General features: G+C 40.1%; 1 protein-coding gene across 1 annotated transcript in view; it reads right to left on the bottom strand.

Annotated features, from left to right (window-relative positions):
- Window positions 1–918: 918 nt before the first annotated feature.
- The window catches only part of get1 (guided entry of tail-anchored proteins factor 1), a 33,439-nt gene continuing 11,043 nt past the window's right edge, over window positions 919–23,314 (bottom strand). Inside the window, exons 2-5 of the mRNA XM_052014348.1 lie at window positions 12,037–12,202; window positions 11,140–11,207; window positions 9,880–9,994; window positions 919–4,203 (exon numbers count right to left, since the gene is read on the bottom strand). Coding sequence (XP_051870308.1) covers window positions 4,130–4,203; window positions 9,880–9,994; window positions 11,140–11,207; window positions 12,037–12,202 — 423 coding nt within the window. The 3' untranslated portion in view covers window positions 919–4,129. The remainder of the gene's footprint in view (window positions 4,204–9,879; window positions 9,995–11,139; window positions 11,208–12,036; window positions 12,203–23,314) is intronic.

Below are 23,314 nucleotides of genomic sequence, written 5' to 3'. Positions count from 1 at the left end.
TGTGTGTGACAAAGTCCAAAACTCCCAGTTCCTGAATGGTTCTTAAAGTTCAGTTCCGCAAGCCATAAGGTGAAACATGAGCAAGGGCTTCTTCAACAACCACCGTTGTCTGAAGATAAGATGTAGATGTAGAAAAACATAGAGAGAGTACATACGAAATCCAAATGTTCCATGATGGAACCCAAACGACACTTCAGTGTTTACTCGGTAGTGACTTCCTCACCCCGAAAAGCATCCGAACCGTGGTCGTCCACATACAAATACCTGTTTCCTTCTACAGGTCAGCAACAAAGTGAACTCCACCGGATTACTTCCAACTTCCATACATGGATTTCAGTGGCAAACACAGTTATTGTTTCTCATCCATCGATAGAGAAAACAAGCAGGCTGGTGTCTCTCTCCCTTCTCTCTCTCTCCTTCTTCTTCTGCCTTCTTCAACAACGTCATTACGTCCTTTATCTTCTATTGACGTAAGCACGCCCCACACACACACACACACACACACACACTCTCTATCTTAAAGGGACTTTCACTGAGTCCGTAACAGTACAAACATAACTAAATAATGCAAAGGCAGTACCAACTGGATTGGAAAAAAATATATAGGGTATGGCTCCTTCCCAAACTGCACATCCACTTGCATGTAGTTCTTAGCTTCGCATACTATATGATGACAAGCCCTCATTCACAAATGTCATTGCTGCACAGGTTCCACTGATGAAACCTTGCTAGTTACAAAACATAACCCCTTAACGGTATATTTTTAATATACAAGTCATGAGTGGAATATTAGCAACATATTTCAAATTCTGTGTTAAATCTGTGTGGACGGAGTGCATAAATTATAACTCACGTCTCCACTACAAGTTCACGGCAATAACAGATACAACAGAATAAGGAGCAGACAGATACAATGGAATAAGGAGCAACAAAATTTTTATTGACCAAAATTACAGGCACAGGATAATGAGCAAGACGGAATAGAACTTTGCTTCCATCTTTACACAAAGTTATCTTCAAATAGCCATTTTTTCCTCCAAAAAAACTATTTCACATTAACAAGCCTCCTCCTACCTCATTGGTTCAAACAGTATCCCTTGGCCCCTGATCAAAGGTCCCCTATCTTAACCATCTTCCCCAGGAGAAATCACAAAAGACCATGAATTCAGTCCATCAGGAAATATTGAAGTATTAAATAGTCCAACGCCATTATACTGCACAATTGTGAAGCCAAATTTTATTGACCTCTGTGGAATATTGCACAGAGGCAATACAGACCAAGGACATTCTGCTGTGCACACTATATTATGTGCAAAGCTCACAGTGCAGATAAGACATTTGGACTAGGTATCACAGGTTATCCTTTGTTCATGGAAGGTGTACCTCAAGGGTGAATTAAGAGGGGGAAAACTGCAATAGTGAGAGAATAAAACAATTAAACCAAGGGTATCTGACAGATTAAGGATTATCTAATATGTGGTCTCCTTCCTGTCAGAGAATTGCTAGTTTAGCATGCAAATACTTGGTGGTACCAGAGACAGAAACTGTTCGATGTCGATGGGTTAATTTAATGTGCATTGCAATCAGCTCCAAAACAACACAGAAAACATTAAGACACAAAAAGCAAGCAAGAAATTCTATTTTGTTAAGTTAAAGGAAGTCTCAAGACATTAATCTCTAGAGTCCAATAAGCATGGAAAAATCAATAATTAATGTTTGCAACAATATTGCCTGCAAGTCAGATTTAAACTCATGTTAAATAGTGACACTATTTCTTGATGCTGTATGTTGAAGTTTCAAAGAGTCATGTCACATCTAAAAGAACAAATATGAATGAGCAAATGTTTCTTTTTTTTAAACCCTATACCCTCCTAAAACTTACACTTAGTAATCAGGAATGATTAATTCATTCTCTCAGGACTCTGGGCCTATCCAGCAATACTGCCTTCATACCTTCCCAGTCTAGGTGCAATCATCGCTCACTGCCCAATTGTAATTTGGGTACAATATCAAAAGGAGCTATTCTGGAGAGATACAGGCTGGAAACCTAGGGTCCAGTCCAATTAAAGTGAATAACAGAAACAAAGTCACACAGTACTTATCAACAAAATCAGAACAGCATTGAGGGGGGCTTGGGAGCAAGAGCTTTACCATTACCGTCAACTAGAACGCATCAAAGGGAAAAACAGCAGTGGATTTACTGTTCCTAGTTAACCTCAACTCTGGAACTCCTACTCTATCCACTAACACATGCACTAGAAATACTAAATAAGAAAACCCATGCTCAGGTTTTTGCAAAATACTACTGCTTCTTTAGATTTGAAGAAAACTTTGAAAGGGAACTTCTAACTTCTGTTAAATAATTATCTTGCAACAATATTTTTATTCCAACGACCTGGAAAGATCCCATTTGTCAGTAACTCCCATCACTGCTTCATACTGTCAAAACATCTATTCAAGTGGATTAGGACAAGGACTGCCATTGTTTAAGAAGATGGGTCTTCCAATGTTTTCAAGGGCAACTGAGGGATGGGCAGTAAACAATACCAAGTCAACTACTTCATCTCATAAAAACACTGCACCCATCTGTAGCATTATTGTAGAATGTTCACCATTGTCATTTACTGTCAATATTCCTTTAACTTCCTCAATTCCTTTCAAATGTCTTTCTCTTCTCTGCTAAATATTCAAAAACACTCGTAGCCCAACTAATGTTCATGCATTAGCCATGATGTTGATTTCCAGTGGGTTATTTTTATCATGGAAACTATTTCTGTCCAATGCTTCATCTTATCAACACATAAATATCAAAGCTTGGACACTGGTAACATTATGGTAACCCACAGTTGATGTAAAGAGTTAATCCGATTCCTTGAAAACACAAGTTTATATATTATGCTGTACATTTCCTAACTGTCTGAACAATAAGACAAGCAACTAAAACACTGTAAGATCCTGCAAAAGAAATCCTGTTAGAAAGTGCAAAGTTTGGTCTTAAAAACTAATCAGGTAACCTGCATGTAAATAAATATAAATATACCAGCTTGCCCTAGGTGAATTAGTATTGAGCCAAGTTAATATCTCGTGGATTTAAGAGTGAACTTTTTCCTTTTCTAATCTTCCTCCTTCTTCAAGGGGTTAACTCTCACCAGAGCACACTGCTGACACATACTAATTTTACACCTCCTGTGAAACTGGGCAACTAATAGCAATGGACTTTTTATTGTTCACCGATGGTCCCTTCATTACAGCTTTCCCGTTAAAATTATGTGAGAGGGTAAAATTGGAAAAATGGTTGGAGCACATCCTTAAAATTCTGCAGATTCTTTGATGATGTCCAGTAACAAATGTCACTATGAATAAATAAACCTCTCCTTCTTCTTACTAAAACTAAAATAACTTGTTTGAAAGTCTTGAGTTCAGATCTCCCTTGGGATCTAGGTCAAAATTTGATGCTCTACTGTATGAGCAAGGGATCTCAGAAGACTGGCGATTCTGTCTGGCTGAACATTTATTTCTCTAAAGGTTATAGAGCCATTTACCATTTCATTCTTCACAACCCCCACTAGCTATGCACATGAAATGGGGTAAGCCTTCCATTCAGTTATTAAGTTCTTATTTCAATTATTTTGCTTCCAATCAGCACAGGACTTTTATTTTGCACAAAACTTCAATGCAAAGAATGGCTGTACAAAACAAATTGCAATTAGTGTGAAACAGTCATTAAAATGAATAAAGGAAAGTTGTTTCTTCACAAAACCAAGTAACTTGAACACCAGAACTCAAATGGGCACAAAAACCACCAACAATCTGCAGGTTGCCATCACATCCAGTATAATTTGTACTTCCCCAGGCTTTAAAGACATTGAGATCCTCAACTATTCTTAAAAGTCCTGTGAATTTCAAAACTACTAAAAACTAGCAACTTTATTATATCACTTTCCAAAATCTATTTGCATCAAAAAATGTATTGTTTTCTTCCTCTTCACATCCCTCTTTGAAATGTTTCTTTTAAAAAATGCTTCACAAAATAACATTGCAACAAATGTAAAAAAAAGAGCTGAACCTAACAGCAGTCTTTCAAAATAATGAATAAAATACTGGTAAGCCAATTTCCCAGGGTTAGATTTTAGCTGAATGGCTGCAATGCCACAGCAACAACTTTATTGCAGACCAAGAGCCAGCAGGTAATTCCAACTCCACCTGCAAGTAAAATAGAACAAGTTATACGTCTACTGTAATTACAATCTCGAGCACCAATTGACATGTGCAGCCACCAAACATAATCTGTACACATGAAACATGGACAAAGTTAACAAGGAAAGCTAAACTAATCTTCCTGCTCATCCCTCCCTCCTACTACACGAGTGGGTGTAAATGGCAAACAGGTTACAGCAAGATACAACTGATCAACTGATCCAAAAATGAGCTGAATAGTCATCTACCCGAAACTTAAATACACACAACTGAGTATTACAGAACAGGAATGTCGGTATTGTTAGAATCATGATGACAAAATAATAGGATGGAGTTGCATAAAGGTAGCATAACAATAGTTAGATTATTCTACAGATTGATAGATAATTCTGGATTTTGGTTACATAGCCTGTGACATCATATACAAATGAAATGTTTTTCATAACTTTTTTTTGAGGTAGGTTTGCAGTGAATTCAGAATATGGTACTTGGTACATAGTTGGTAGTGTGAGAGACTGGATGCATTTAGACATACACATCAACAGGCAGGGAATAGAGGGATACAGATCACATGCAGGCAGATGGCAGTTAGATTGGTATCATGGTTGGCGCAGATATGATGAGACCAAGGGCCTGGTCTTGTACTGTACTGTTCTATATAGTGGACTTGGTGGGTTGATTCATTTGTGTGTGCATCATAACGAACATATTGAATGAGTGATGTTTAGAAACAAATCAAAAATCTGCCAGTAAAAAAAGAACTTGACTCTTGGAGTTAACAAATTGCAAATTTCTACTGACCTTGCAGCAATTTAACATTTATCAGCCAGCCATCCACACAAAACCTCTCCACATGCAAACAAATGCTCCTACCAAGGTACTGAGAAAGTTCTAATTATTAGATACGCTGTGCACAATAGCAATACAGTCAAGGGGATATCACAGACTAAAATATTATGCTATTTCAGACGGCATTCAGACTGGGATTCCATTTTTCTTCTGGGAATTATTTTTCTACTTTAATTTTGAAAAACAATGCTTTCCAAATGGAAGCTTTGGCAAAACTGATGGAAACAAACTCAACTTGTTTGTCCTTGTTATAACACACAAAGTGCTGGAGGAAGTCAGTGGGTCAGGCAGCATCTGTGGAGGGAAATAGACGGTCGACGTTTCAGGTCAAAACCCTTTATCTGGACACTTCTAGATCCTGCCTGACCCACTGAGTTCCTCCAGCAGTTTGTGTGTTGCTCCAGATTTCAGAATTTGCAGTCACTTGTGTCTCCATCTTGTCCTGGTTGCATATGAAAATTCATTGACTCAATTGCCAATTCAATTAAAAAGTGCAACATTAATACTATACAATATTTGCAATTTCACATATCAAATGATTGGTGATGGCACTCCAATTGTGCTCTACTCTAATGAGATAGTGCGGTAGAAAATCAAGGCTCCTACGAAACAAACACTTCCTCCTGGTAGTTTTAAGTAAGTGTGGATCATGTAGAGCTATGCCAATCTCAGGTGTCCCAAGGTAAGCTCAAGTGGAGCGGCCCAGTGTAAGTGTGGAACTTCGAGGCCTTGGCTTGGGAGGATTTGGAGAGAGGAGGCTTCAGAGAGGACCAAGTAAGGCCTTTAATCTTTCGTATTTAAATTACTCAGACGGACTAAATTGTTCAGTAGGTTTCTAGTTGAGACTTGATTGAGGTTACTGACAACAAATAAAAAGACACCAAATTACAACTAATTAAATAAAGTAGGGATGCGGGATCAGGTGATGTGTTGTAGCTGCATGATGTGGGAGCTTGTGACCACATCTGCAACAAGTGTTGGTTGCTTTAAGAACTCAGGCTCAAATCTGAGCTTCAAACACTGCAGTGCATCAGGGAGGGGGAGAGTTACCTGGACACTGTTTCAGGAGGCAGTCACACACATTAGATTAACTGCTTCTAATTCAGTCTGTGGTCAGGGACAAGAGAGTGTGACTGTGAGTGAGGCAGGTAGGGGGATTCAAGAGGTAACACTGGAGGAGTCTCAGCCCTTGAGCTTGTCCAACAGGTCTGAGATTCTTACTCCCTGTGCAGATGGGGTCTGAAGGAAAGACGAACAACCGAACTGTGGCACCGTGGTTCAGGGAGCCATTCAAGAGGCGGGAGAGAAGAGAAATGTAGTTGTAATTGGGGATAGTATTGTCAGGGGAATAGACACAATTCTCTGTCGCAAGGATCAAGACACCCGAAGGCTGTGTTGCCTGCCTGGTGCCCGGTTTTGGGCCATCTCATCTGACCTGCAGAGAAATTTGGAATGGGAGAGGAAAGATCCAATTGTGGTCCATGTGGGTACCAATGACCTAGGTAAAACAAGGAAAGAGGTTCTGCTGAGGGGATATGAGCAGCTAGGGACTAAATTAAAAGGCAGAACCAAAAAGGTAATAATCTCTGGATTGCTACCTGATCCATGTGCAAATTGGCACAGGGTCATTAAGATTAGAGAGTTAAATGCGTGGCTCAAAGATTGGTGTGGGAGAAGTGGGTTTGAATTTGTCAGACATTGGCACCAGTATTGGGGATGGAGGGAGCTGTTCTGATGGGACGGGCTCCACCTGAACCATGCTGGGACCAGGGTCCCGGTGAATCGCATAACCATGGCTGTGGATAGGGCTTTAAACTAAATAGAAGGGGGTGGGTTCAACAGATTGGAAAAGTATGGATATAGTAGAAGGGAAGGAGAGTGCAGGAGAGGTTACTGAAGTCTCCAGAATACAGACAGAAAGTTTAGAAAAGGATAAGAATTTAACTTCAGGCAACATGGAGACAAATTTGAGAAGAAGGGTGGTGAATACAGGACTGAAGGTGTTATATTTGAATGCACGCAGTATACAAAACAAAGTAGATGAGCTAAGAGCACAGTTAGAAATTGGCAGGTACAATATTGTGGGCATCAGAGCCATGACTGAAAGAAGATCACAGCTGGGGGCTAAACATCCAAGGATACACATCCTATTGCAAAGACAGGCAGGTGGGCAAAGGGGGTGGGATGGCTCTGTTGGTAAAAAAAATGAAATCAAATCCTTAGCAAGAAGTGACATAGGATCAGCGGATGTAGAATCCTTGTGGGTAGAGTTAAGAAACTGCAAGGATAAAAAGAGCTCGATGAGAGGTATATACAGGCCTCCAAATAGTGGCCAGGATGTGGGGTACAAATTACAACAGGAGATAGAAAAGGCATATAAGAGAGGCAATGTTATGGTGGTCATGGGGGATTTCAATATGCAGGTAGACTGGAAAAATCAGGTTGGCACTGGATCCCAAGAGAAGGAATTTGTAGAATGCCTATGAGATGGCTTTTCAGAGCAGCTTGTGGTTGACCCCACAAGGGAAAAGGCAATTCTGGATTTGGTGTTGTGCAATGAACCAGATTTGATGAGGGAGCTTAAAGGTAAAGGAACCCTTAGGAGGCAGTGATCATAATATGAAAGAATTCAGAGGGAGAAGCTAAGGTCGGATGTATCGGTATTACAATTAAGTAAAGGTAACTACAGAGGCATGAGAGAGGAGCTGGCCAAAGCTGATTGGAAAGGGACCCTAGCAGGGATGACGGTAGAGCAGCAATGGCAGGAGTTGCTGGGAGTAATTAGGAAGATGCAGGATCATTTCATCCCAAAGAAGCAGCAGCATTCTAAATGGAAGATGAGGCAACCGTGGCTGACAAGGGAAGTCAAAGGCAGCATAAAAGCAAAAGAGAGGGCATACAATATTGCAAAAACTAGCAGGAAGCTGGATGATTGGGAAGCTTTTAAAAACCAATAGAAGGCAACTAAAAAAAAACAATAAGAGGAAAAAAGTTGAAATATGAAGGCAAGCTAGCTAATAAAGAGTTAGCTGAAGAGATTGTGGAGGCATTTATAGTGATCTTTCAAGAATCACTAGATTCAGGAATGGTTCAAAGGACTGGAAAATAGCAAATGTCACTCCACACTTTAAGAAGGGAGGGATGCAAAAGACAGGAAATTATAGGTTGGTTAGCCCGACTTCAGTGGTTGGTAAGATTTTAGAGTCCATCATTATGGATGAGGTTTCGGGGTACTTGGAAGCATATTATAAAATAGGCCAAAGTCAGCATGGTTTCCTCAAGGGGAGATCTTGCCTTGCAGATCTGTTGGAATTCTTTGAGGAAGTAACAGGCAGGATAGACAAAGGAGAATCAGTGGACGTTGTTTACTTGGATTTTCAGAAGGCCTTCACAAGGTGCCACACATGAGGCTGCTAAACAAGAAAGGAGCCCATGGTATTACAAGAAAGGTGCTAGCATGGACAGAAGATTGACAGACTGGCGGAAGGCAAAGAGTGGGAATAAAGGGGGCCTTTTCTGGTTGGCTGCCGGTGACTAGTGGTGTTCCGCAGGGGTCGGTGTTGGGTCCACTACTGTTCACGTTATACGTTAATGATCTGGATGATGGAATTGATGGCTTTGTGGCCAGGTTTCCGGATGATACAAAGATAGGTGGAGGGGCAGGTAGTGTTCAGGAAGCAGGGAATCTGCAGTAGGACTTGGTACTTGGATAGGTTGTGAAAATGGGCAAAGAAGTGGCAGATGGAATACAGCGTAGGGAAGTGTATGGTCATGCACTTTGGTAGAAGGAATAAAGGCTTAGGACTATTTTCTAAAAGGGGAGAGAATTCAGAAATCAGAGGTGCAAAGGGACTTGGGAGTCCTAGTACATGATTCCCTAAAGGTTAATTTGCAGGTTGAGTCAGTAGTAAGGAAGGCAAATGTAATGTTAGCACTTATTTCGAGAGGACTAGAATATAAAAGCAAGGATGTAATGCTGAGGCTTTATAAGGCTTTGGTCAGACCAGATTTGGAGTACTGTGAGCAGTTTGGGCCCTATATCCAAGGAAGGATGTGCAGGGGTTGGAAAGGGTCCAGAGGAGGTTTATGAGAATGATCCCAGGGATGAAAGGGTTAATGTAGGAGGAGCGTTTGATGGCTCTGGGTCTATACTCGCTGGAGTTTAGAAGGATGGGGGGTGGGGGGGGGGGGGGGGGAAGCGGATCTCATTGAAACCTACTGAATATTGAAAGGCCTGGATAGAGTGGATGTGGAGAGGATGTTCCAGTAGTGGGAGAGTCTAGGATCAGAGGGCACAGCCTCAGAATCAAAGGACGTGCCTTTAGAACAGAGATGAGGAGGAATTTCTTCAGCCAGAGGGTGGTGAATCTGTGGAATACATTGCCACAGACGGCTGTGGATGCCAAGTCATTGGGTATATTTAAAGCAGAAATTGATAGGTTCTTGATTAGTAAGGGTGTCAAAGGTTACGGGGAGAAGGCAGGGGAATGGGGTTGAGAGGGAAAAATAAATCAGCCATGATGCAATGGTGGTGCTGACTCAATGGGCCGAATGGCCTAATTCTGTTCCTCTGTCTTATGGTCTCAAGCCCCCCGCCCCGTCAGACTTGCTGACCCATCAGGATTTGTGCTTGCATTTGGAATAGCCAGCTTAGTGAGGTACCAAGTAGGTGCTGCCATGAACAGGACAGTACAGCATTAAAAGATAGTCATGGAGATGAGCTTTCCATGACTATCTTTTAAAATAGATTTTAAAAAAGTGAACTATGCTCAATAGAAATTAATGTTTTAAATAATCATTGTTAAATTAAACAATACATAATTCATACAGCACCTGCTACTCCAGTTGGGAAAGCCACCATCCGCTCCAAGGGGGCAATCCATTTGTGTGGGAGCACAGTAACAGGTTCTGAATAATATTTCCATATCAGGGAAATCATTAAAGCTGCCTGAAAAAAACCCAGAAAACAATCATTTGCATAATGGGAATGACGCAGAATACCATATGCATACATAGATTGCTTTCCCCCTTGACACTGATCGTTTCCTCCCAGGGCCAAAACAGAGGCGAGAAAACAATCCAGCCTGATTCAACGTCTCCCAGTATAAAGTAACTTCTAACTAACCCCACCCCACTTTCAGCAGTACAATGAAGAGAGGGGTGTAATTGTGGGATAATGCAAAAAAAACCTATAGCATTTTTGGACTTGCACCTCAATTTGTATTATATTCAATACCAATGGCCACCCTCTTTATTCTAGCCATTAAGCAATGGCAGATCTTTTGTGAATAGAAATACAGTGCTCTGTAACAGATATGTTATTGAACTTGATTGATAATGGGTACTGAGGGAGTGGGTGGAGGGATGGAAGTTGTGATGCTTGTCAAAGTAATTGTGATCCTTGCCAACGTGCAAACTGTGTACAAGGCTTTCAACATATCATAAGCTCAATAGTGACATGATTTATAATTCCAAGTAGAAATATTTGAATGCTCCTACTTTATACACTAGTACATATTATAGCTGCTGCATTATTTATCAATCCCAATTTCTACTCTTATTCCCATTTCAGCTTCTACTCACAATTAAAATTTTCATCCTGTTGACCAACTGTGTATGTTATCTACTCAAAGCTCGGCTCTGATTTTCCTACAACTCTCGACTTCAGTGTCAATACTTTGCATCAACATAAACACAAAACTCAGCAGATTGACCCACAGCCCTAACTTAGCTGCATTTCCAAATCAATGAAAGAAATGTGCAAGTCTTCTCATTTTGCCAGCAGTATTGATGCTTTGTACAAATGGCTCAGACATTTTCAACAGGGCCACAGAACTATGCAGGACTACTAGCCAAAGCTGTACACAGAGACAATTTCAAAGAAAGTATAGGCAGCTGAAGTGGAAGGCAAACGTCAGAGTGATTTAATGAGGCTATTACGGAAAAAAAGGGATTGAGAAACATTGTTAAATATACATTGAAATCTTTGTCTACTATGGCAAGATTCGATTAACAGGAATAAGATGGCTAATTTACTCTTCAAATGATCAACTTATGAAGACTGTAATTTTAAATTTAAGAAAACATACTAACCTGAACAATATAAAAGACAATATTCACCACCCACTTGATCTTGGCTAACTGTGCTGTTCTTGTTTTGACTGCAAGAAGAAGACATTCTGCTCAGTGGTTTAACAGAACAATCAGAACATGCTGCAGTGTTGAAGTTCCATGTGCAATCCAGAAGTTGATGTTTTACAAGATCAAATAATAAGAGGGGAGGATAATTCTAGTGGCTTGAGACTCAAACCTTGTAAAAAAAAAGTTGAGAAATGGCAGTGGAGTAAAAGAAAAGAAAACAACTCAAAGGCTAACTGAAAGTAAAAGACCAACTGCCAGTCATGGACAACTGTGGTTCACAGAATGCTTGAGTATCTTTATGTCTTAAACATCACTGAATAATGAAAAGGAACAGATTCCACCTAGCACAGAGCATGAAAGCGGTTAAAGCACAATGGTCTTGCTCTGCTCAAAAATGCAAGGATGTGAAATACATTTTGTTTAGTTAAAATCATATTACAATGACAGATTATTTTCCATAATTATATCATCAACTAACCTAAAGAATCTCTGCAGCAAATTACTCACAGATCTCATTTAATCGCAAAATTTAAAACCTCAACTACTTAATACTGAAGCGTCAACGCAGGAAAGATTTGAGCCTCAGTCAAGTAGCCAACCTCAGCAAGTGCAACAATGTAGGTTGACCCAATCAGAGTCAGCTGATTTGAGCAAGAGGTGAGGCAAGGAGTTGATAATGTTCTAGTTTATCAAACAAGAACACCATCTCTCATTGAGAGGGTAGAATTACCCTTGCCTATGATGGCTTTCAGTCTCCTGGTGTAGTTACACAGACCAATAACAATGCAAGCAATTGTGCCAGGTTTTCTTTTCCTGTTGTCCACTGCAACCTTTAGAAAAACTAAATACCATGAGTTTTCAGTTTATCAGTCATTTTGTTGATCTTGCGCTCCAGGCGTGCGTATCGAGCAAATTCATCCATCATGCTGATTGTTGCCAACTCCTGCTTCATGTTTCCAATTTCAATTCTCATTTGGAGCTCAGTTTCTCCGTCTTTCTGAAGAAATTTAGCAATCTGAAAAAGGCAAGCAATAGTCATTTTCTACGCATCTGGTAAATTTACTGTTTATAATCTCTATGCATTTTGTTAAACTTTATTTACAGTTCTCAAGTATACAATTCCATCAACAAACAGCACAATGGGGCAGCTAGTCGAGCCGCTGCCTTACAGCACCAGAGACCCAGCCAGGTTCAATCCCAACCTGTGTGGAGTTTGCACATTCTCCCTGTGACCACATGGGTTTTCTCTGAGTGCTTTGGTTCCCTCCCACATCCCAAACATATGCAGGTTTGATAGGCCACTATAAATTGTCCCTTGTGTGTGGGTGATTGATGGAGCAGTTGATGAGAATGTTTTTTTCTCCCCACAATGGGATCACTGTAGGATTAGTGTAAGTGGGTAGTTGATAATCTGTGCAGACTCAGAGGGCCAAAAGGCAAAATAATAATCATAATCTTCAAAGAAGACTTGTTCTTGCTCCAACGTTACTGTAGGCATAAACCAGTCTCTTGACCGGATCCTGATAAAGAAATCCTAAGCAGCTTAAAAAGTGAAGTGACCTGGGAGCGATCTGTAGTTTGAATGTCACACCCCAATAAGGGCCAAGCAACACAGTGACACAGCAGATAGTGCTCTTAGCTCCAGAGATCCAGGTTCGATCCCAATCACTGGCGCTGTCTATGTGGAGTTTGCACGTTCTCCCTGCAAATCAGTGGATTTCCCCTGGGTGCTCTGGTTTCCTCCCACTCCCCAAAGATGTGCTGGTTGGTTGGTTAATTAGTCACTGTAAATTACCTTTAATGCAAATGAGTGGTAGGGAAATCAGGGTGAACTTGATGGGCATATGAAAGAGAGTAGGTTATAGGGAAGTAAGTGGGGGAATGGGATTGACTGGATTACTTTGATAGACCAAAGAGCCTCTATCCCTCTATAATAAAAATAACAAAACAAGGGACAAATTGTTATTAAAATGGATAAATGCTATGCCACTATTAGTTACAGCTTGCCATCCAGAAGGCAGCCCATCTTTCCTTAGATCTGTTTTCCCATCTGTTAACCGTTCAATGTTAACATCTTTCCTCAATGCTTTGAGCTTGTGTAATAATCTTATTGAATGGCTTTAGAAATCCAAATCCACTACATCCACTGACTCCTCTATCTACATCGCTAGTTAGGTCCCCAAAGGGCTCTAATAAATTTGTGAAGCACCATGTCCCTTTCACAATCCCAATGCCTAATTTACCTTTTCTAAGAGCTGCTAACACTTAATAATGGATAAGGCTAACTTGCTTGTGGTTCCTGGTTTTCTATCTCCATTCTTTTTCTTCTATTTGTTTCTTTCCAATCCACTAAGACTTTTTCCCCTCCACATCCTAGTGAATTTCAGAAGATCATAACCATTGCATATACTGTCTCAGAGCCATAACTTTTAGAATTTTATGATCCATGTGTTCAGTTCTGGGGATTCTTCATTGGTTTGTTTCCTATTTTCTCTCTCAGGATATGAAGCATATGAAGTTCCTCATTCATTTTTGTCCCTTGATACCCAGCGTTTCTGGTATTAAAGTCACCTGATTGATACTTCGTCTGACAGTTAGTTTGGGGCCCCAAAGACAACTCCCATCGGTGTTTCTGCCCCTTCTGTTTCATCTCCACCCAAAATGACTCTACTCACAGACCTCCATTGCCTTGAAATTGAAGTATGACACAAAGGCAGTAGTATCAAAGAATCTCGGCTCAAGTTCTGATGAAGGGCCTTCAACCTGAAACGTTAATTCAGTTTCTCTTTCCACAAATGTTGCCTGACTACCCGAGTGTTTCCACCGATTTCTGTGTTTAATCACATCTCTGCAGTAGCTGTTAGATCAAACCCTTTTACCTCTGTTTGTTTCACTTATTCTGATGTCTTGTTAAGCTCATATACAGAGCTTTTAATTTTGATATTTCAAACCATTTCCCCCACTTTGATCTTATAAATGACCTTCCTACCATACTTTGTTCATCATTACCCATGACACTGGAATGTACTATTACTTTGATCTCTCTACTGAAAATTCCCACACCCGACCACTATTCGATTCAAATTCGAACTATTCAATTCAAAGCCCTGTTGTTCAGACTACAACCCCTTAAAGCCCCCTCATCTTCAAGAAGTCTTGGCAGGGGAATATGGTTACTTGCCCAAACAAATGCCACTATAATACTTCAACAGCTCTACATCAGTAGTGCACAACTTTGTTTTGAGGGAATATCAGATTGACAATCCAAATGACTTCAGAGGGCCCCTCACATGAAACATATTTTAAACACCATGCTATTTTTAGTTGAAAAAAACTGGCATTTATGCTTTCCTTTATTAACAGAGTAGCTCTGTCCATATGTCCATCAAACATGAAGCAGACAAGAATAATTTCCCTTTAAAAATGCCAGGAATGCCTCCTCCTCGTTTGGGCACTTGACAACACAATCTGCTTGTAATCATTTTTAGTCCTCATCAGTCCAAGACAATTAATAACAACATGGTCCTCTGTCCAGAAAGCATCTCAGATATCAATTGCTTTACAAAATTTAATTGAACTTCAATACTTCAAACCAAATTTAACCATCCACTCCTCCAATCACTAATGCCACACTCAATGTAAATTTGTTTGGTGTTTTAGACACTTGACTTTCAGAACCCATCTATAAACCTTTCAGATTAAGCTATTGATTCAGAATTTGTGTTTGCCTAGCATTCTGTAGATGTCACCTCCCCACCTCACCATCCCTCCAAAGTCTTTGCCACATAAGTGTAAAGGTTATTGCTTTTTTTCTCCTCCCCCCACCCCCGAATTCATTCCAACTAGCTTACAGTTAGCACGACAAGATCTGCGGACTTCCAAGCATACAGATGGCTGCAATCGATCTGACTAACTAAAAATCAAACATTTCACCTTGCAGATAAATGACAGGTTAGGGTGTTTATTTGGAACCTCACCATCTGCAACATGCCCTCTTCTTGTGACTGCCATTGGGGAGGAGGTACAGGAGCCTGAAGACCTATACGCACAATTCAGAAACAGCTTGTTCCCCTCTGCCATCAGATTTCTGAACAGTCCACAAACCCATGAACACTACCTTGTTATGCTTTTTTTCGCACTATTTATTTTTTAAATTTATAATAATTTTGTCTTTGTACTGTACTGCTGCTGTAAGACAAATTTCACATCATCTAAGTCAGTGACAATAAATCCAATTCAGAACCTCGAGGAACTATTCATTGAAACAGATGGGAATCTCCCCCAGGCTCCTGCTTGGAAACACTGCATAAAGCATGTTTCTTCAGATAGTGCAGTGGCCAAATGGGAGAAACCACTCTGTCCATCATCACTGCCTCTTCTTACCTCACAGAAGTTCCCCAAAACAGCATCAGTACCATGCCCAAGAACAACACATCAGACAAGGCCCCCTCAAGCTCACCAGGGACCTAACACAATTATCCAGGTCTGGAAATACAGGTAAAGGGCCTTGCAGGTAGGCAATACATTGTCAATCTTGATTTCCCTTTAAATTCTTAAAATTTAAAGGGAAATCAATTCTTAAATTCTTTAACATACTTGCTATTTTCCAATGCCTGCCCTACTGCTGGGGCTCCAACCAAGGTCAGTCTTCCACAAACAGCAAACTGACTAGAAAAACTCTCACAATCAAGTGTGCGGTGACCAACTCTACAATATTTCATTCTTTCCTGCGGCAATGTGTTGGGTCTCTGCTAGGCAGATAGGGTTTGCTGTTATTATCCACTGGAGCCCATTTCAGCAGATCTGTTGGAGATGGGGAACAAACTTCATAAATCAGTCAGTGGGTTACTGAAAGACGTGAAGCTCAAATGATCTGCAATCGTGTCATTGCTTGCTGCTAGCACTGACAATGCAGTGATTAAAAGGTGGCAGGTTTAGTTAATTTTGAGATGTGTATATTGCAGTTGGTTGTAAAATTTCATAATACAACAGTTGTATTCATGTAGTTAGTTTGGAGTGTTAAAAATTTTGTTTTTCACGTGGAAGGAAGCCAAACTGAATAGCAGAACCTCCTATCTACTTGGCGCTCCCTACCACGTCAATACCATACCAGCAGTTTGTTGGCAAAATAAAGTCCCAGCATTCTCCTATACCTTGCAGGTTCTAGCTAAGAATGGCAAGGAAAACACATGATGACAAGCAACATTAACAGGATCCTCCTCGACTTATTGATGGTTTAAGCATAGCAATAGCACTGGGGACCAAGATAACTGCCATTTAGAAATTAAGTTAAAAAGCCCACAATGTCAAAATTATTATAGGTGCTCAGATTCTTCTGTGCTTAATTGAAATATTCAATTAAATCCATCACTTCCTAGAAAGAGATTAAAAATTTTTTAAAAAGTATTACTAGTAGTACTTAAAGCTTTGAGCTGGTTTTACTGAAAGGTATCCATGTATCTTGGCCTTCAAGGTCATTACAGTTTTCCTGAGAATTTTAGTAAGTTGAAAACAGATCTTAGGATTGGGTTCCAACAACAAATGGGAAAAGACCTTGTTGCCTAGAGCTGGATTTGAAAGTTAAATCATCCCCAATCCAATTTAGTTTTGCAAGATTAATTCTACATGCAGACCAGATTTACACTGTACTGCCTGCAGGGAAAGATGTGGATTAGAGAGGTGACCAGCAATTCAGCTTCAGTCGGCAACTTTATGAAGAAAAGACAAACTTTGAGCTCAGTCATGGAGTTACAATGCACAGAAACAGACCCTTTGTTTAATGGTCAACACAGACTCAGTGGGTCACTCATTTACACAACAAAAAACAGGGAATGCAAAAAAAGACCAAAATCACTCTGCAGGCAGGCTGTAGAGATGGACAAAGAACAGGGACAGTGTTTCAGATTCAATGACCTTTCATCGTTGTTTGTACAGTTGATGATGAGTGCAACTTCAGAGTGCACCTGGAGGAAGCTAGTCAGGACAGCATTGTAGTAGTTAAGCCCAGGGAGGTTAAGAGTGATATTGAGAATGATGTCAATGGCAGATGGGGTGAAGGCAAAGCTGGATATGTTATACTGGCCATTGTCATGGAGTTGCAAAGGAACAGTCCCCTTGGCTCATCATATCCACACAGTCCACTGTACTGAACGATACTAATGTCATTTACCCACATTTTGTCCGTAACCTTCTACACCTGCAATTCAAGTGCTTGTCCAGATGTTTCTCAACTTTTCTTAACAGGAATTTGATAGCCCGAGTGATGGACAGATGTTGTAGGAAGCTCAGTTCAGGCTCAAACAGAACACCCTAATCATACTGGATTCAAAGGGCTGAATGTTTTCCTTTACACATATGTTTATGGCATAGGAGGCCACTTAGCCCATCATTTTGACGTCAGCCAGAAATGGAGCTTCTCGGGCTACTCTCTCTTCCCAGCTCTTGGTTTGTGATTGTGCAAGTTGTCTGAAGTGCTCATTCAGGTACCTTTTAAATGGGATGGGGTTTCTGCCTCCACCACCCTCAGGCAGAAAGCTCAAAATTTCCACTGTTCTTTAAAACAAAGAAAAAAGTCTTCAACTTTTAAAAAATTATTCTATCAACTTAAATCTATGAGCCCCTAGAAGTCAAACTTGCCCAAGGGAAACAGATCCTCCTTGTTCATTCTTCTAGGCCACTCGTAGTTTTGAACACTCAGGCAAATCTTTATTCTATGGCTTTTGTTCCAAAGAAAGTGACCTCAGCTTAGTCAAACTTCCCTCCCCTTCATAACTATTTCTCCAGCTCTGACAAAATCCTTATAAATCTCTTCTGCACACTCTCTAATGCTATTATATGCAGTTGTGGAGTGACAGAACTGTACACATTGCCCTAGTGGTGGCCTAGCTAGTATTTATACTGAAATCTAACACATATTCCAATATTCAGGTTAGTGCAAAAAAACAAATATACATAAAAACCTGAAAACTAATTTAAAAATGGGAGTGATTTTAGAAAATGTCAGCAGTTTGACTTTGATCTTAGTGTAGAGTTAATTTAATAAGGTGTTCAGAATTCTGCATTGACTTTATTGAAACAACAAAAGTGAGAGTGAACAATGGAGACTGGAAAACAAATTTAACCAAAAATTAAATGCACGATTTTCAGTCACTGTCCTCAAACTTTGAAGTTTGGATGAAGATCACGGAAGTCACTTTCACATTCTCCCATTGCCTATTAAAGACAACTCAAACATTCTATATTCAGTAATTTGAAGACTTAAAGATATGTTTCTGCACCAACAACAAGCAGGCAAAAATCTCCACCTTAATGTCTTCACTTCAAAGGTGATATCTATAGTAAGTATCAAACAAATCTGTGTCATCATGTAATCAGCACTTTGAGATTTCAATAGTAAGCATTATAAATGGACCTCTCTGCGTTCAATTTTTCCAGGGTTAATGACAGCTGGTTGAATGTTTACATGGCCAAAATGTTAATCTGGCTAAACTATGTATTATAGAACATACAAAGCGGATTTAACAATGATTACTACAGCACATCAGTCGTTTGAGTGGACAAAGAACGGTATATTCTGGTACAGCACAAAATCAAAATATTACTGATCTAATTTTAAAGTAATCCAAGTTAAAAACAATCAAAGGCATTACAGATACCTCATATTCTGGGAGGGAGTGAGATAGGGGGGGGGAGGGAAAATGTCTTCAATGATGTGTACAAGTATTCTGCATAATTGCAGGCCAAGACAGACAGCAACAATCCTTTGGTGTCAAACACCTGTGGAAATTATATCAGCTCCAGAAATGAGTAATACATTCTCAAGTTTCCCCATTTTTACTGTACTTGGTCAGCAATATTAGGAATATTGGGCATGGTTATAAACAAGAGTACTAATACTTGATGATCTCACCAGTGGCTGTGGACAATAATGGGATGCCTTCAACCATTTAGTTTCTAGCCTTTTTCTGGATGACCCAACTGCAATTGGCAAAACTTGACTGGGATAAACATGGGAACGAATGTCATTTTACTGTAGATTTTTTTTTGTAAATGACATTTCATAACAAATGAGTAAAAAGTACTCCTTCAGGAGCACTCCATTTTTAACATTAGATCACAGTTTAGCTCAGAGGCTAAGTCATTGAAAAATTTGTAATCAATTTGTAATATTTTAAGTTCAAGGCAGCATCTTGTGTACTGAGCCATACAAGAGCCCAGTCTGCCATTCGTTAGATTTGGCAGAGAGTGTCAATTCAATTAGCCTGATTTTTGTATGGCAGTTGGTTCAGACAAGATTCACTCGTTGTTTCCTGTGATGAGGCAGTTGCCTCATGAGGAAGGCGGAGGAAGGTTGGAGCAATATCTACTGGAGTTTAGAAGAACAAGAGGTAATTGCATGGAAATAGAAGATTCTGAAGGATCAGGCAAGATAAATGCTGCAAAGATATTCCCCCTTGGAGGAAATCTAAACAATGGGCTGAGTTTCACAATAAGGGGCCTCCTATTTTTGACAAAGGAGGGATTTCCTCAGAGGCTTCTAAATCATTGTGAATTTTTCCAGCAGAGAGCTGTGGAGGCCAGCCATTGAATGTATGCATGGCCAGGATGGACAGATCTTTGGATCATTTTAGGGCATCAAACAGGAAAGTGGAGTCAAGACCAAGATCAGATTAGCCATGATCTTACTGAATAATGGAGCAGACTCAAGAAGACCACTGCTATTCCCATGTTTAATCCAATATACAGATCACAAACCTGTAACCTTAACTCTGGAATTTTATGGGATGTAGGTATCAGTGCAAGACCAGCATTTATTACCTAACCCTTACCACCCTTAAGGTGGTAATGTTAATCTACAAAAGCACATTTGGAGAAAGTACTTCCACAGTTCGTTGAGAGTTCCAGAATTTAGAAAATGAAGAGCAATATTTTTCTGTCAGGATCAAATGGCACCTGGAAGGCAAAACTGCAGGTGACAGTACTCAGGCATCTACTGTCCTTGGCATCTAGTTAGCAGGGGGTTCCAGAGTTTAGGAATTACTGTCAAAGATGCTTTGACAAGTTCAACAGAGCACTTTTAGATGACATATACTGCTACCATCGCGCTCTGTGATGGTGGGAGTAGATGGTCGTATGGATGGATGGAGACAAGAGACTGCAGATATTGGAATCTGGAGCAAAAAAGCAAAGTTGCCGGAGGAACTCAGTGGGTCAGGCAGCATTTGTAGAGGGAAATGAAGAGTCATATTCCCTCCACAGATGCTGCCTGACCCAGAGTTCTTCCAACAGCTCGTAGATGGTTAGATGATGGATTGGGTGCCAATCAAGCAAACTGCTTTGCCTTGGATGATGTCAAGCTTGATTGTATTTGGAGCTTCTCTCTTATGGGCAAGTGGGGAGTACATCATCACACTCCTGACTCATGATTCACTGAAGAGGAGAAAGGATTTGGAGGTATGTCATTTGCTCCAGAAAATCTGGCTGCTGATCTGTTCTTGCAGTTACAGGATTCATGAGGCTGATCCAGTTAAGTTAATGGTGAGCCACTAAATGCTGGTGGAAGCCTAAGTGTTGGCAATGCTATTGAACAGCCAAATTAGGTAACTTTCTTGTTAAAAATGGTCAATGTCTGGGACTTGGGTGGCACAAGTGTTACTTGCCACTTATCAGCCCATTTATTAATGTTTTACAACACGCAAATAGACAATTAACACCAGCTGAAGACAGGATCAGGCACAAATGAGGAACCTGTGTTACTCGAGTCTAGATAGTTCTAGCAAGCATGAAGAACGGCCATTTTAGTCAGAAATTTAGACCAAGAAAATGACAACAATTTTTGACATGTTATGCAAAGATTTTTAGTGACTCAAATAAGTGGGTGTTCTAATGTAGCTTTCATGTTTTTGCCAAGGTTAAACAAAGTAGTCAGATAGATTTATTTTAAGATTTTTGCCAAGCATTAAGAGTTAGCTCCTGAAATTTGAGGGGTTTAAGCTGGGTGGTAGACTCCACCTACAAAAGGCATACATAGCCTGTGCTCTGGCATGGTCTGTCAATCTTTGGCTAAATATTCCTCTTCTGATGATTTTTTTTTTAAAACCAGTTTACATTAATTCCATAAAAATATGAGGGACAGCAAAGTCTGCAACTCCAGAAGTTTCTTTTGAACATATAATACATGCAAACTTTACAACTGGCCAATATCCTCAAGATGGAGCGAGATCAGGTTACAGGCCAGCTGTGCTGGAACTGGTGGCTGACAATAAGATATCTAAAGACATGAGGAAACAATCACTTTTGTTAAAAAGGAAATGACAAAAATTTCAGAATGAAAAGAAATGCTAAAACATCATCAATCCCATTATAGGTCCTCCTGAGGTAATGGCAGGGTTCCATTCCTGTGAACTGTTGGTAACCCAAACAGTTCGCAAGTCAGAAATGCAGCGTGAACCGAGTTCCCATGGCAGATGTCTGAAGCAGCAGGTACAGCCTATACCGCCAGTCTCCCAAATGCTCGTTCGCTTGTATGGGCTGTACACAAGTTGGGCATTCGTAAACTGGGGATGATCCATGCATAAGATACGCAAATTCGACATCGACTAATCTATTTAAATTCAAATAATGTTCATTCATTTTATTAATGGAGACACAAGAGACTGCACATGCTGGGATCTGAAGCAACCACCTGCTGAAGGAACTCAGCAGACTGGAACTGAGGACTGATGCAAGGTTTCGACCAAAAACACCAACAATTCCTTTCCTCCCACAGATACTCCTTGACCCACTGAGTTCCTCCAGTAGATTGCTTGTTGCATTCATTTTATTAATTCCCATTCTACAACTTTCTCTCACGTCTACTGAAGGCACTATTCCTGTGGTACCAGTTTATCATGGCCTCATGCTGCTTTGCCCTAAAGTGTACCCTTCACAAATTAGTTATAATAGTTGGAGACTCTGAAAACCTTATAGACATGTTCAATCCTGTTACTAGCTTGTGATACACTTCAGCACTGTTCAAAACTGTTTTAATAAACTATCCATTTTAAAAAAAATCAAACTCCAAAATCAGGTTCACGGTAAATTTGAGGGATGGGACAAAATCCTTAAATACTAACAGATAAAACAAATCAACAAGTGTTCAAAAGAAAAAAAAAGTAGTAAATACATAATCTGCACTTATCTCCCTAATTATAAGAATATAACTTGTGCAATTAAACAACTTTGGTCAACAAATGAAAAGATAGGATAAACCTAAAAGGGGGCTTGTAGAAAAAGAACAGAGATCCTGTGGACAGGGAGAGTTTTTCTTTAAGTAATTATGTTGCATGTTGTGGACATCGCTGGCAAGGCTAGAACTTATTGCCTAACCATAAACATACTTAAGAGAGCATGATTTCTCTCATGGAATCAATGCAGGCTGCACGCCCATAGCGTTCTTGGGTTGGTTATTCCACAGAATTAACCAAGAGCAATAGAGCAACAGTAGTTAATTTCCAGGTCTGGATAGCGTGCGACTTTGAGAGGAATATAGAGTAGTTTTTCATTAGTTTGAATATTAGTTTCACTTCCACAGGAAGTTTGCCAGAGGAAAGGTGAAACATTGCAGCAAGAGTGGAAAGTGTTGGGGCTACATCATAACATTGTTTGACACCAATCTTTGTGCATTCTTTTCCCCCTGGGAGAAACAGCGACAGAATATAATAACTGAATCCAGGTTGATTTGCAACACAACAGTTCTTGAAAATCATATTAACAATGACCTCATTTTATCCTTTGAGCATTGCTTTGATAACTGACCACAAGGACCTGTGATTAGAAACAAGTAAATTGGTATTGGTTTATAATTGTCACTTGTACTGAGGTACAGTGAAAAACTTGTCTTGCATACCGATTGTACAGGTCAATTCATTACACAGTGCAGTTACATTGGGTTAGTACAGAGTGCATTGATGTAGTACAGGTAAAAACAATAACAGTAAAGTGTCACAGCAACAGAGAAAGTGCAGTGCAATACGGTGCAAGGTCACAACAAGGTAAATCGTGAGGTCACAGTCCATCTCATCATATTAGGGAACCATTCAGTAGTCTTATCACAGTGGGATAGAAGCTGTCCTCGAGTCTGATGGTA

This window comes from Pristis pectinata, chromosome 4, assembly GCF_009764475.1.
Source record: "Pristis pectinata isolate sPriPec2 chromosome 4, sPriPec2.1.pri, whole genome shotgun sequence".
In the NCBI taxonomy this organism is placed as follows: Eukaryota; Metazoa; Chordata; class Chondrichthyes; order Rhinopristiformes; family Pristidae; genus Pristis; species Pristis pectinata.
Note: the sequence above shows the minus strand (reverse complement) of the source record. Positions and strands in the feature narration are given on the sequence as shown.